The 14,988-nt window shown below is 40.3% G+C and overlaps 2 protein-coding genes across 2 annotated transcripts; both read right to left on the reverse strand.

The window, feature by feature from the left end:
- Positions 1-10,119: 10,119 nt before the first annotated feature.
- On the reverse strand, positions 10,120-12,279 carry LOC125587016 (NAC domain-containing protein 12-like). Its single transcript, XM_048757085.1, has 3 exons — positions 11,912-12,279; positions 11,553-11,818; positions 10,120-10,929 (listed from the first exon to the last, which is right to left on the reverse strand). The coding sequence occupies exons 1-3, from the start codon at positions 12,117-12,119 to the stop codon at positions 10,288-10,290; spliced, it is 1,116 nt and encodes a 371-aa protein (XP_048613042.1). The 5' UTR covers positions 12,120-12,279; the 3' UTR covers positions 10,120-10,287.
- Positions 12,280-12,507: 228 nt separating this feature from the next.
- Positions 12,508-13,575, reverse strand: LOC125587165. Its single transcript, XM_048757342.1, has 2 exons — positions 12,783-13,575; positions 12,508-12,671 (listed from the first exon to the last, which is right to left on the reverse strand). Exons 1-2 carry the CDS (start codon positions 13,573-13,575, stop codon positions 12,508-12,510), a joined length of 957 nt encoding a protein of 318 aa, XP_048613299.1.
- Positions 13,576-14,988: the final 1,413 nt, after the last annotated feature.

Genomic DNA, 14,988 nt, shown 5'->3' on the forward strand with positions numbered 1-14,988 from the left:
AAGAAAAATGCAATGGACATAATCTAAACAACTCATTCGGTTCAAAACAATGCAACCAACTCACTAAATGTTCAAGAATGATAACTCATCAATTACAAGACATTTAGGTTAATTTTATGATTATTTAAACAATGACATGCTTAAATGAAAAAACCAGAGACTAGACAACTCATCTAATCACCTTAACAACCCATGAATGCAATCGCAAGAGTAGACAACTCATCTATCACCCTAATACACATTCAAGCATGACATATATCATCAATTCATAACACAAGAATCTTAAGCATCCTAAAATAGAAACTAGGTTCAACAACTCTAGCAATTTAGACAATTCTTAGGACACTTTAATACACACTTCAACACAACCAGAACCATTATCTCAAGCTCATATCAAGAAGTAGAGGTTTAATTAACAACCAAGGAACCTGAGCTGGTTCCTTGAACCTCCAATATACATGGGTCATGACAGTTTGTTGGATCTGAGATGTTGAGTTGAACTACAACTCCTTCTCTTGAAGTACATGACCTCCTTCTTGTATCCATCACACCAAAGACTCCTCCTTTCTTCATGTTTGAGAGGCGCCACCTTCTGGGAAGCTCTCTTTTTGGATAGAGAAAGAGAACCACTTGGACAAGGCAGTTTTGGAGCTTTGCTACGCAAACTAATCACTCAGATTATCCTAAGGAGTGAATTACTCTCTCAAATAAGAGGTTCAGATGTAGTACTTAGGGATCGAATCCACAGACACTCTAGGATTACACAATAGATTTATAGTATTCGAATTGAAGTTAGATTAATAGGTTTTAAAGTAGTAAATGAATTAGTGAGCACGGCAGTTGCTCGATTGGTTTGATTTGAGGTTGTTAACAGTTGGGATTTTAGCTAGATTCAGGTATATTCTCGGGTATGATAAATAAATTACTTAATTTGGGTTTTTAGGGGTTTATTAATATTAATTATTCTCGAACTCAAACTTAGGTATAATCAATTAGATTATCTAATATGGATCTCGGATTTGAACTCTCGTAAGATAATCGCGAGAAAGTGTCGATCAATGATTCATAAAGAACATCGATCGATACACCTTTCAAAATATCGATCGACAAAACTATCGTTGCGTCTATCTACACTTCTTCCAAAAAGCTTTAAGAACGGGTTTGATTAGTGTTCTCTAACTTACTAGACCAACTCTCATGTGTATCTAGCCAATTAGATCATGCTAGTTATTTTCAGGTATTGAGTCAAGCAATGGCTTGATCTCAATTAATCCTAGGATCTAATTTTAAAGAGTGATCAATCCTAAACTTAGCTCTAAGAACAACTAGATGAAGAACTATATTTTTAAACACCCTAGCAACAGTTTAAGTCATTAATACATTTATCAACCTATTGAGAAACCTAAATCTAACAGTAAGACTACTCAGACATATTCATAAAGCACATGGTTATGATAGTCTGAAGCACATGGTTATTATAGTCTGAATAATACTTAAATAAATGAATAATAAAGAGTAAGCAGTAGAGTAAATGAAAGCAAGGGAGTTCAAGATCTTCTATGTTTTGTAGTTCAGATCTATCTCTCCAATCCTAAGCTTCCTCTCCCTCCAATGGTGGTTTGTTGCTTCTCTCCAAACTGGTCTAAAAGATCTCTAGGCAAGTATGCCTCTAAAATAATACAAAACCCTAATAATATAGCCTAACAGGCGGCCATGGACTTAAAATGTAATTATTGAAACTTTTGTGAAACTTGCAATCTTCTAATTTATCATTAACTCTCGGGTGGCTTAACCGTCGATCAATGATACGAGTCTTTCATCGTTCAATTGTGCTTGGTAATCTTCGGTCGATATTCTGACAAATAATCGACTCTCTCTGTTTCCAGCAAACCTCTCAAAAAGTCTCCAAATTGCCCAAAATACATCATTTTCCTCAAGTAAGTACTTAAACCTGTAATTACTCTAAATAGACTCTATATCGTAATAAATATTCCTTAAAACACCTATATATCATGGCTAATAATGGGTAAAATCCATGGTCTATCAACTACTCCGTAAACTTTTGCTTTCAAGTGGTTTCTTCACCATATTAGATAGGAGAAAAGAGATTGGACAGTTTTGAAGAACTATGGACCATTGGATAATAAAGTGTTCTCAAGAATCTTCAAAGAAAATTAGTGGTAGACTGAATTGAAATAGATTTGCGGGAGCTTTTGTGAGGTTCGGGAGCTTAATGCTCTGATACCATGTAAGAAAAGATAGATTAAGGTATGTGAGAGTAAATGGACAGTGAGGAACAGAGTAAACAGAGAGTATGAGAGTAAAGAGTAATCAAGAGAAAAGAGAATGGTGGAGAAGAAAGGGGAACTCCCCACTTTTAGCTTATATTAAACTTGATTACAATAGTCAATATACATACTAAACAAATGAGAGGAAGAAGACAAAGAGAAGATAGATCTGGATTCAAAATGAATGGTTCGGATATGAGAATTTGAATTGAAGGGTTGAGATTCTTTCTCTCTCTAAATATTGGATAATAGAGTGCATCTTTTCCCAACATCTCTATTTCAAACTCTCTTTGCCTCTGAGTCCTATCTTGACTTTTGGAGGTTCTAGACAGTCATATTAGACATTTCCCACGTGCTCAAGACTTCTCCAATCAGTTTACCTAACACAAGAATCTATAGATAAAAGTTGTGGATAGGTTTCTGTGGATAGGTTTTCGGAACATCCAATGACTCTTTTCTTTTGGCCATCATTCCAACAAGTCAACCACTGCTTCTTCCTTCTTCATTCCAACAGCAAGAACCCAGGGTAGAACAGACAGTAGAGAATCCCGAGAGTGTGCACAAAGCGAGTGACGTGACAGAGGGAACAGAAAGGAGACCAGAATAATCATGTATAACCTTTTGCGATCTTTTGTACATTTATTGAATGTGTATTGATGAGATCGGAGGCATAACCAATACATAATGCTACTGTAGAAGCAGAGAGTAGAGTGAACAATAATGACCCGTCGACATCTGATGAAATCATATTTAGCTCATGGTGTAATTTAAAATAATTTTTGAGAGTATTAGCTGGTTATTCTCTTGCTGATAAGCTTTCTTGACCTTCTACTCATCATAGATGGGAAACACTACATCGATCATTATTGAATAAATAGGTTAAACTTGGTAACACTATTAATATTTTTATTTCAGGAGGATGAAACGGAACCAAGACAACAAATGTGGATCCTGAAATTCGTCAATCTAATAGAGTATAAGAATCAAATCAATGGCAATAAATTGCATCGGCGGTAATTGTCGACAGATTCCCAATGAAGTAAACATTTTTCTCGAGGATTACTACGTTTAATTGACGAATATATATAAATTCCTTGGGATTTCATCAAAATAATATATCGACGAAAAATTTCTTAGATAATTTTATCGGTAATTACCGACGAATACAGATTTGTTGGAAATTTATCGGTAACTACGATGAAATCCCGACAAAAGATTATTTATAAGTTCTTTACAGTATTTCTTTTAACGTTGAGTAACACATTATATCATCATATAATCTCTAACTCTATTACATATGATGATCAACTACCTGCAACATATGCGATATTGATAGCTCCACGGATAAGGATTCCACAATGAAACTCTCCCCGAAACACTTGGATTGACGGACGGTTCTGTGTTGGGATCAAAATCGGTCATGACGGAATCAACGACCGAAAGGCCCCAAAAAATGTGTCTCGTAACAAGGAGTTTCGTATAAATCTTCGAAAAAAGAAATTACACGACAAGTTCTCAAATTAAGAAATTCAATTGGTTTGTCTCGGCCCGCTCGCCACAAGACTAGCGCGGTCCGTCTGGCCCGCTCGCCATATGGAGAGCGCGGTCCATCCCGTCCCGCTCGCCATATGTCGAGTGTGATACATCCAGCCCGCTCGCTATGCGGCGACACGGTCCACACCGGACAGATCGTAATATCAATATCATACACTCTCATCTCATCACCGTAGCTCTCTCCATCAAACCAAGACCTCACTGTCCCTTGTTTCATCTCAATTGGAGTTACCGTTAAAAATTTTCGATAAAAACCACGAAAGTTGGTTTCTCGTATAAGTTTGAATCGATCGAGTAAAACGGCAACAGTTAACTTAAAACACCAATTGCCTCGGCTATACTATTTATTTCAATTCTTTTATAAAACATGCATCGTATCGAAGGTGATTTCTCAAAGATATCGTAAAAATGCTCAAAATCAAGAAACGGCCCAAAGAAGTCTAAAACACGGGTAAGCCCACTTGCGATTTTATTCACATGAAAGGATAAATTTCAAGTTTCCAAAGATAATCACGAAAAAATGGGATATTTTTGTTTTACGATAAACTCGACCCAAGAGCAGAAAAGGAAGGGGAAAACCGACTTAGAGGGAGTATATAAGGGAGTCTAAGGCGAGAGGCACAAGGAAACTCGCCGACAGCTCTTGTGGCCAAGGCTCTTACTTCTTGTACTCGCGCTTACGCAAATTCGGAATAAGACATCTTTGGCTCTCTTTTCATTTTTATCAATTTTATATTTAGTTTGTATTTCGTATTCTGATCAACGCAGATCCAACGCTCCTATCGCCATAGAACATCTGCGGCAACCAACTGAACTACGAGATGGCTTGATCCTCGAAAGGGCGTAGGCAGCTTGTCGAAAGACGAGTTCAGCTACCCCCCTCTCTAAAAAAAGGAGGGTAGAGTGGGTACGTATACGCATACTCGTATACTCCCACAAATTTAAAATATCCAAACTTGTACTCGATATTTTTGAAACTTTTTTAAATATGGAAGCGCCAGAAGGCTTTCACATCAAGTTCGCAAATCTCTTATCCTACTAATCTCACAACTTACTTACGACAGCAATAGCAATCCGAGATTCACTCAAAAACACCTAATTGAAAACAAAAAATACTTTCGCACAAACTACCTATCAAATCCTGGCCATAGTCAAGACTTATGACCGAGTCACGATTTCAAACTCTATCAAACGTTTTCTTCACAAAGAAGACCACGATCAAAAACATATTTTCGGAAGAAGCGAGACGTCGTGGCTTTTCGAAAATATTATTCCCCACTTACAAACAGTCCGTATGCGACTATAAACGAACAAAACATCCGTCAATTGGCCCCAACAGATGAATCAAAAACTTTCTCTAAATGAACTCGCAGTCGAACCTTTCGTAAAAAATAAGGTCCTCTTACATCCGACAGGGATAACATAGCGCGTTATACAAGAAATCCAAAATTTTGGTCAGCCCCTCAAGACAGTCTCTGGAAGTAGCTCGATTCTTACCACACAAGTTGTATAAGCCGATAATAATTTGCAGATTTTAATCGGTACGAATCAGGTTAAAATCGCAAACAGGCAAAACGACAGCCGATTAGTCATCGCAAAGCCTTAACTAAGAGTAAACCTAGGTCTTGCCCTAAACTCAGCCACACTGGTCTCTATAATCTCTAGACATGATATCAAATATGATACGAGATCCTAAAGCATGTCTCTTCGTTCATATCTAAACGCTCACGAAACTTCGAAAAATTTCTTAACTTTTCGAATAACCTCGTCTTAAAAGGCGCAAAAAAACTGGATGACCAGCTAAGAGTTAGATATGAAGGGATTACTCATATCCTTCCTTCTACACTTGACGAAAGTATAAATCAAAGCTCTTAAAACGCTAAAAAATATTCGATTTATATAAAAAAAAGAGCCGCAGAAAAGGCAGGGATTCGAAGCCACCAATGGCCAGTCTCGACAAGGTTAAAATAGGCCTCACACGGCCAAAATACACTCAAACATAGAATGGCCACACTTGGCCTAAACACACGAAATCATAAGACATAAATGGAACACATTCCCACCGCTCTTCAGGATCGAGCTCGAAATCTCCTGACATGGAAGCCCCAAACGTCTTTGCAGGCTGGTCCACCTCTCCATCCTTGCCAATGATATCGATCACGGCCTTCTCCGTGTCGGGAGAGACAGAAATAGGGTCCCAAAGCCTTTGGATTCTCCCCTCGTTCGGAGAAACCATAGAGTCGGCATGAGCATAATCTCCCATCGCGCCCATCATCTCCTCCCACTCAGAACGAAAGGAGTATTCGGCATCTTGTGTTTTCCACAAGGTACCAACGGAGCCCCAACATTCACGCAAGTCACCCACGAGATCTTGAGCTTGCTGCTTCCTAGATTCATCCGCAAATTGGGAAGCACGACTCCCAACCGCAGCGACGATTTCTCGCTTAACTTTTGTTTCCGCGCGACGAATGGCCTGGGCATGTTCCTTGGCCAACTGTCGGTCCCGCTCAGAGTTTTCGGTCTGCAAACGGATGAGCCGCTTCTCCGCATGCTCGGCCTTGAAACGATAAAGTCGTGCTTCCCTGTAACTCACCTCAAGGGCTGAGTTAAACATTTGCATACCCTACAAAGACCTCAAAGTGTTAAGAGTAAACTCGCCACCTAAAATCAACAAAGTCTAGGAAGCCAACCTCGTTAATCATTTGGGAGCCCTTCGCGACTACTTGCGTCCTCGACGGCTCGTCCATGGCTGGCAGAACATCAAAACCCGGAGGAAGTTCAGCAAAGAAATCATCAAAACCACAATCAAGGAGAGAAATTTCGCTGGTACCATTCCCATCTCCCGGAATGAAACCAGGATCCCATCCGGGCAACGCAAACTCATCCGAAGGGAAGTCATCATCACCAAGCGTGATCCCTTTATTCTTCGGTGACCTGTTCCTCTCCCTTTTAATCTCCCTTTTAACAGGAACAACGTGGGGAGAAGGTTCATCCATGTCTGAGTCGGTCTCTACCTCGACAAACGACTGAGGGTAGGCTCGAGATCGATGAAGCGCTACCGCTTTCCGAACTATTTTCAGGTTGAACGAAGTCCAATAGAACGGGCCGTTGCGGAGGAGGTCCCTCTTGGCAATCACGTCCCCCGGAAACGGAGGAAGAGTATTGGTACCTGTAAAACGAATACGCAAAATACGATATCATACATCACGAACAGCGAGAAGGAGTAGATATCCGACAGTGATACCATGAAGGAATTTCACTCGCTACAAAACATAGAGATGCAGCTTTCTTGGAAGGATGTACCGTTTATGCGAACAAAGAAAAAACATTTGTTCCATGCATGCCCGTTGGAAATCGTCCCCTTAATTATCGACATATAATTGCGAGGGACCATGCGGAAAATGAAGGGAGATGACGTCTCTTGCAGCCTCAATACAGCTTCAAAGTGGGAGGCGTTAAGAACCATCCCGTGTTCATATCTCCGAATCAAGATACCGATAAGGTGTTGCAGACTATTAAGGTTCAACTGGGTTATCGACAACTCAAAACGGTTCAAGGCTTGGATCATGGCCTCAGGGATCAGAAAACACAAACGACAGCGTACAAGATACGCCTCGTAGCATGTAAAGTAACCTTCCGGAGGATTGTCGGCACGCTCCCCCCGCTCTGGAATTCGGAATTCCACCTCGTCTGGCACTCGACAAAATTCTCGAATGGTGCTTAAAAGCGAATACGAACTCTTGCTCGATAAGCCCCAATCTATTTTATCTTTAAGCCTGGCGGGATACGCCGCTCCTTCGGAGGAGTTATCATGTTACATAGAGCAACCCAGTAAGCCTCGGCCTCTTCAGGATCGACATAATCTTGGACGAACTCCCCCTTCGGGATGACCACGTTTTCATCATCCCAAACAACCTCGGGAGTAGATTGGCGAGGCACAACCTGCTTGGAAGATCTCTTTTTTGTAGACATGATTCTTTTTAAAAAAAAAATCAAGAGAAGAGATAAAAGGAAGAGAGATTTCTACCTTAGGAGAAATTTCTTGAAGAAGTTAATGAGTAAAGGACTTGAAACTTACTCCACTTTCTTATAGTTATGAAAATTTACTATTTACCTTCGGACTATCGGTTACCATTCCCGCCTAATTTGCCTAACTTGCCTAACTCGTGCAACCACCCGCTAGAACCTCACGCTCGATGACCACAGTTCTAGCTGGCTGAGGTGGGGGGGGGGGAGGGGGGTAACTGTTGGGGTCAAAATTGGTCACGACGGAATCAACGACCAAAAGGCCCAGGAAAATGTCTCTCGTAACAAGGAGTTTCGTATAAATCTTCGAAAAATAAATTACATGACAAGTTCTCAAATTGAGAAATCCAATCCCTTCGATAAACAGCCTTGGGAAAACAAACGACGAAATGAGAAGAGGGGCTTATCAACGTCCTGACAATCCGTTATCTTCCGAAGGAAGCCGAGATTTGATCCGGCCCGACCAGCTCGGCGAGCGCGGTCCGTCCCATCCCGCATATGGCGAACGCGGTTCATCCCGGCCCGCTCACCATATAGCGAGTGCGGTTCGTCCTGTCCTGCTCGCCATATGGTGAATGCGGTTCGTTCCGGCCCGCTCGCCATAGGGCGAGTGCGGTTTATCCTGGCTCGCTCGCCATATGCCAAGTGCGGTTCGTCCCGGCCCGTTTGCCATATGGTGAGCGCGGTCCGTCCCGTCCCCCTCGCCATATGCCGAGTGCGATATGTCCAGCCCGCTCGCTATGCGGCGAGCATGGTCTGCCCCAGACAGTTTGTAATATCAATAGCATGCACTCTCATCTCATCACCGTAGCTCTCTCCATCGAACTCATGACTTCACTGTCCCTTGTTTCATCTTAATCGGAGTTTCCGTTGAAACTTTAGGATAAAAACTGTGAAAACTTGTTTTCTAGTATAAGTTCGAGTCGATCATCTAAAACAACAACGGTTAATTTAAAACACCAATTTCCTCGGCTATACGATCGATTTGAACTCTTTTATAAAACCATTGTCGTATCGAAGGTGATTTCTCGAAGAAATCGTAAAAATGGCCCAAAAAGGTCCAAAACGCGGCAAAAGGAAGGGGTAAACCGACTTAGAAGGATTATATAAGGGAGTCTAAGGCGAGAGGCGCATGAGAACTTTCTTACATCCAGAGCAAACTTATAGCAATAGGCAACTTTCCGTTTCTATCGAGCTGCGACTCAATTAGGTTTTTGCAAGTGTTAGGTTACTAGAACTAGGGAACCCGCCGAAAGCTCCTGTGGCCAAGGCTCTTACTTCTTGTACTCGCACTTCAAATTCGGAATAAGACATCTTTGGCACTTTTTTCATTTTATCAGTTTTATATTTAGTCTGTATTTCGTATTCTAATCACTTGATGTTTGGCTCAGCAGAAATTTTGGACCTCTGAGAAAGTTAGGTCCGCTTGGCTTTTCTAATTTAACGGAAATCGACGGTGTGAATTTCGGTTCCCACATTCTGCATGTATGACATCCTCGATGGACATGCTCTCTCCGCAGCAGACAACCACAACGAACGGCTCTGCCTACAATACTCTGGAACCTCCGATAAACTTCGTATCATATGATTTGCAAGAAATTGCATAATCTGGGATTCGAACATGGACGTGGGTGTAAGAACCTTTAAATCTTAACCAATAGGCTAAGGTGCTTCCTTAATTCTTCAGTATTTCTTCGACATTTCTTCAGTATTTTTTTTGGCGATTCTTCGGTTATTTCCAAAATATTATATTTTATTAGCATTTCTTTAGAAAATGTCTTTTTTGTAGTGAAATAAGAAACAACTAAGAGTTACGTTTACGTAATAAGATGTGGTAAATCGATAACTAGGACGCGTTGGTTCAAGTGGTAATGGGTCCCGGCTAGAACTACCCCCACATGGTTCAACTTGCACTAACCACCTAGGCACGTCTTTGACAATAGGATAAGGCGTATCGGAATGCAAGGCCTAGTGGAATTAGTCTTTAGATTTAGAGAGATTTTGCAATCCCCACGGTTGCGTGACAAAAAAAAATGTGGTAAATAGATTGTCGTATTTGCACGAAGAATAAGACATGAGGAATCTCCAACGAAAACCAAAAGGTAACGTAGTCGGACCAAAAGTCGAATTAATTATAACGAAGCGAGAATCATATTACTCGTCATTATTTGATACACTTATTGTTATCGAAGTCAGAACAAATATCACTTCATTGATTAAACATGTCAATCGTCAAAAACGACAATGATACTTTCTCAGTATTCTTAGTCATTTAATAAAACACATTTTATCAACGCCAAAATCTAGACGTTATACACTGTATGTGAGACACTGTTAACAAACTTAATTTGTTTATTTATGCAGAAATACAAGTATATATTTTATGTACTATATATATGTACGTTACGTGAATAAACAATCATACAGATAAATGGAGAAGAGGATCTAAAGACGAAGGGGATGAAGAAGATTCAGTGAAACTACTCCAAAGATCGACATGATCATCATTACTCCAGTGAAGATCCCATCGCTGCATCATGGTATCACCATCTTCCTCTTCTTCATCAAAACTCGCACGATCACACTTATGATGACCGTTGTTCAACTGCCACGCCACTAGTCGGTCAAGACTAGCCCAATTACTGCAAACCGGTCTGCCGTTTTTCTTCTCTTGAACCAGAGAGGAATCGAGCTGGTTTGGAATATTTAAACTTTGGTCGACCAGGTCCTCGGATTTGGGTGTCTCAAGACTTGGGAGTTGCATGAATAAAATATCGTCTTGATTATGTTGACGTTGGATCGTGGTTTGGAGCTCGGGCATGCAGATGTTGGGACAGGAACGGTCCATGTATAGAAGAACGTGGTCCAAGACGTTGCCGTTTTGAGTGTTGTGGGAGGTGGTGGACCTTTTCTTTTCCTCCGTGTCACCAGGTGAAGAAGATAGAGTGATTTTAGGAGAGTCGTCGATCTTTTGATAGTTCTTCTTCCTGAACACTCGACATACCACCCAACCTTCTTCGTTGTAGCTCATTGGATCTTCACTTACAACATCTGAATATTCCTGATAATGGATGTAACAAACCGGTTTCAGAAATTAAAACGCAATAAGAGATTTATGAAGACTTTGACGCCTTAATTAAATACAACCTGTTCAAGTTACTGGGTGCATAATAAACAGAAAACAATGAAAGATCCATGCCATGCCTACAAGTAAATTCATAAACATTTGGCACGTCTTACTTTCCAAGCGATGAAACAGGAATATTTAAATTTTGTAGCTTTTGGGAACCATTTCTATTGTAGAAGCTTAATCAAAAAAGTTTTTTTTTCACATATCCTAACAAACCCTTATTTGGTTTATTTATGTGTTAGGAAATAGCAAGTGATTAATGATAAAATGAAAATTCGAAGCAATCTTAAAAGTAAGATATTTTGAAGAAAAAAATACAAAACATTGTTTATATATATGCGGATATTTTCTTTTAAACCGCGTTGGACCCTTATTCATCTATAGGCACGGGTATGAAATGAGCCAAAACTTCTTTTTCTTTTTTTATGAGCCAAAACTTTTTTTTAAACATATATCATCCTCGTCTTAGTGAAACGAATACAATGCCTACCCTGGACTATCTGTTTGTAACAACCTACAATGAAATAATGAATATTGATAATAGCTATACTTACATTAGTTGTTGGAGTCTCGTCGAGGCGATACTCATGCATGATCCAATCAGATTTCTGACCATGGGGAGCTCTTCCTTTGTAGAACACGAGCGTCTTTCTCAATCCAATCCTCCTGACACAACTGTAGATGATCTTGTCACGTCCAGTCGCCTTCCAGAATCCGGAAACTGTTGCCCGGTTTGTCCTGGTCCCCGTTGGATATTTTTTGTCCTTGTGACTGAAGAAGTACCAGTCGTTCTGCGGCGTCGAACCGATTCTACATTCTTCTGCATTTGCTTACTAAAATGGTTCAATAACTGAACCTCATAGAAATGAAAATTTTATATATTTTCATATTAATTCGGGTTTATTGTTAGAACCTTGAATATCCCAAGGCTCCAGCTTGTTGAGATCAACTTCACGAATGACATCAAGATCTATCTTTTGAGAGTGAACTTTCTTGCGAAGATAGTAATGGAGAAGCTCTTCTTCTGTTGGATGGAATCTGAAACCTGGTGGCACTTTTGATTGTCCATTGATCGACAGGTTTACCTTACTCTCCGCCATTGATGATGGTAACGATATCATTTTTTTTTTTGCTCTACCAGAGTAGCGAAGTTGTATGGTTACAAGTAGATGAGAAAGCAGGCGATGAGATCATTTATAATGATGGTGGGAGTCTATGACACATAGCTCCGCAAAAGGGAGAAATTATTATTTAAATGTTATATGTAGAAAATTATCATGCATTAAAGTGTCTTTATGGAGTTAAATAATTTAGTACGTATGTTCAATCTTTAAATCGAAGTTGATCATGTGTACTTGTGTAGGTTCTGACGTAAGTTCATGTTTCTTTTGACGTGTTATGTCATGTGTATGTCAGTGTATGTCAGTATGTATAAAGGGGGGGAATACTAACGTAGGTAAACAGATTTAGTGGGGGAATTTTTTTTTTTTTGTCGACAACATTACAGACTCATATAGACTCTGTAAACCACCCTGGGAGACATTGATCCATGTGGATGACGAAAGACGGCTGTTTTCTCACGCTGCGTGCTAGACTATCCGCCTTTGTATTTTGCATCCTTGGTACATGTACAATCTCTGATCGTGTAAAACTCTCCTTCAAGTTCTTGATATCTTCCAAATAACTTGCAAAAGCTGGCCATTCTTCTGGTTCCGAAACTATCTTCACCAATTGAGAACAATCCGTTGCAAACGTAACCTGAACTTGTCTTAAATTCCTCATACATTCCATTGCCCATAGTAAGGCTTCGACCTCTGCATGTAGAGGCGAGAGGGAAGCTCTTACATTCCTTGCTCCCATCAGACCTTCAAAACCAGCTAGAGTACTGAACCAGCCCTGGCCAGAGTACCTATCTCCCTCTTTCCACGATCCATCTGTAAAGCACCACCTACCGGGAATTGACGGGAGAGGCGTAACCTGAGTCTTTGTCCCCCTCTTCTGATCTTTTAGTAACTGTGCATCAGCCCAGAGTGTCGATTCCGTCTCAGCCAATTTAAGAGTTTCCCTCGGATCTATATCCAAGTTACTAAAAACCTTATTATTCCTTCCTTTCCAAATGTACCAAAGTATCCAAGCAAATTGATGATCCTCCATCAGTGGAACACCTCTCCAGAATAGGTGATCCATATTTGTAAATATAGAACCTGTCGGGAAAGTAGCTTGATTTGTTGGAATCTTTGACAGTGCCCACACCTGAATAGCCGGAGGACACTCAAAGAAAACATGATTAATCGATTCCTCTTCCGCTCCACATCTTGCACAGCATATATCCCCATGCATCCCTCGGGCCTGCAAATTCTTCTTTACTGCTACACATCCTGAAATCAATTGCCACAGAAAATGTTTGATTTTTGGTGGACACCGTATTTTCCAGCAAAAAGCCTTTAGAGCATCAACAGAAGGACCAATTAATAGCGGTAATCGATCCCTATCCGGATAGATCCTCTCCACTTGATATCCTGATTTAACTGTGAATTTACCATTATTCGTGAAGTGCCATCCATTCCTATCCACCATCTGATATCTACTCAAGGGTATACTTTCTATAATTTTCACATCCTGTGGATCTACCAAAGTCCGAAGAACCTGCGAATTCCATCTTCGCGATGTGGAGTCAATAAGGGCATCCACTGTAAGGTCAGGAAACAAATTATGTTGATTTTTATTGGCTGGTCTCGGGCGAGTGGTTGGGAGCCAGGGATCGTTCCATACTGATATAGACGTTCCTGTTCCCACCCTTTTGATTAGTCCTTTGCTTACCAGAGATCTAGCAGAGACAATACTCCTCCAGCCATATGATGGAGAGTATGATCGAACCGGGTCAAGGGGTGAGGCATTCCTAAAATACCTACCCTTAAAAACCCGTGAAAATAACGTATTTGGCTTTTCTATTAGCCTCCATAACTGCTTTCCAAGCATTGCTGTATTGAAATCAGTTATATCCTTAAAACCCAAGCCGCCTTCTTCCTTGCTGACACATACCTTATCCCAGGATTTCCAATGTAGTCCTCTTGTACTACCTCCAGGACTCCACCAAAATTGAGCTACTGCACTCGTTAGTTTTTTTGCAGTGGCCTTAGGTAACCGGTAACAAGACATCGTATGATTCGGCAAAGCCGTAATCACAGATTTAATGATCACCTCCTTTCCGCCTTTTGTAAAAAATTTAAAAGTCCATCCATTGACCCTATTATTTAAGCGATCCTGAACAAAACCAAAAACTTGAATCTTGGAACCTCCAAGATTTTCTGGCAATCCTAAGTAGGATCCCATGCCTCCCAAATTATGTATACCCAAAATATCTCTTAACTCTTGTCTCATAGACTCTTCAATCTTGTGTCCAAATTGAATTGAAGACTTTTCAAAATTGATCAACTGACCAGAGGCCACTTCATATTCCTTTAAAATCCGGAGAATAGTAAGACATTCTTCTCTTTGAGCTTTACAGAAAAACAAACTATCATCCGCAAAAGTAGATGTGAAATCGATGGACATGCCCTGGCAACCTTTATTCCTGTTAACTTCTTCTCCCTCTCCGCCTTCCGAATATTTGCAATCAGTGCCTCAGTACATAAAATAAATAGATAAGGAGATAACGGATCTCCCTGCCGTAGTCCTCTGTGTGGCACAATGAGCCCTTTGGGATGGCCATTAAGAAGAACTCTATATTGGACCGACGAAATACACTCCATCATTAATTTGATCCAATGTTGGTGAAAGCCCATCTTCTGCAATAATGCCCGAATGAACTCTTAGTGGGGGAATATTCTTTTTGTTTTTTGCAACTACTTATTACGACCTTTGAATTTCATGATTTGAAAGACGAAGAGTCTACATATCGATATTAATGCAAAAGAAATGCAATAATATTAACTCTTGGTCGGTAATTCTTCAAATATTTAAGAAGTTAGTTCTAAAGTCGTTGAATTG

The sequence above is a fragment of the Brassica napus genome, chromosome C5, assembly GCF_020379485.1.
Source record: "Brassica napus cultivar Da-Ae chromosome C5, Da-Ae, whole genome shotgun sequence".
Classification (NCBI taxonomy): Eukaryota; Viridiplantae; Streptophyta; class Magnoliopsida; order Brassicales; family Brassicaceae; genus Brassica; species Brassica napus.

Coding starts and splice junctions, on each gene's coding strand:
- LOC125587165 (XM_048757342.1), bottom strand. CDS start 13,575: ATGGTGGATAGGAATGGATGGCACTTCACGAATAATGGTAAATTCACA. Junction 12,672..12,782: donor CTTACTATGGGCAATGGAAT/GTATGAGGAATT, acceptor GTTATTTGGAAG/ATATCAAGAACTTGAAGGAG.
- LOC125587016 (XM_048757085.1), bottom strand. CDS start 12,119: ATGATATCGTTACCATCATCAATGGCGGAGAGTAAGGTAAACCTGTCG. Junction 11,819..11,911: donor GGAGCCTTGGGATATTCAAG/GTTCTAACAATA, acceptor AAGCAAATGCAG/AAGAATGTAGAATCGGTTCG. Junction 10,930..11,552: donor ACGAGACTCCAACAACTAAT/GTAAGTATAGCT, acceptor ATCCATTATCAG/GAATATTCAGATGTTGTAAG.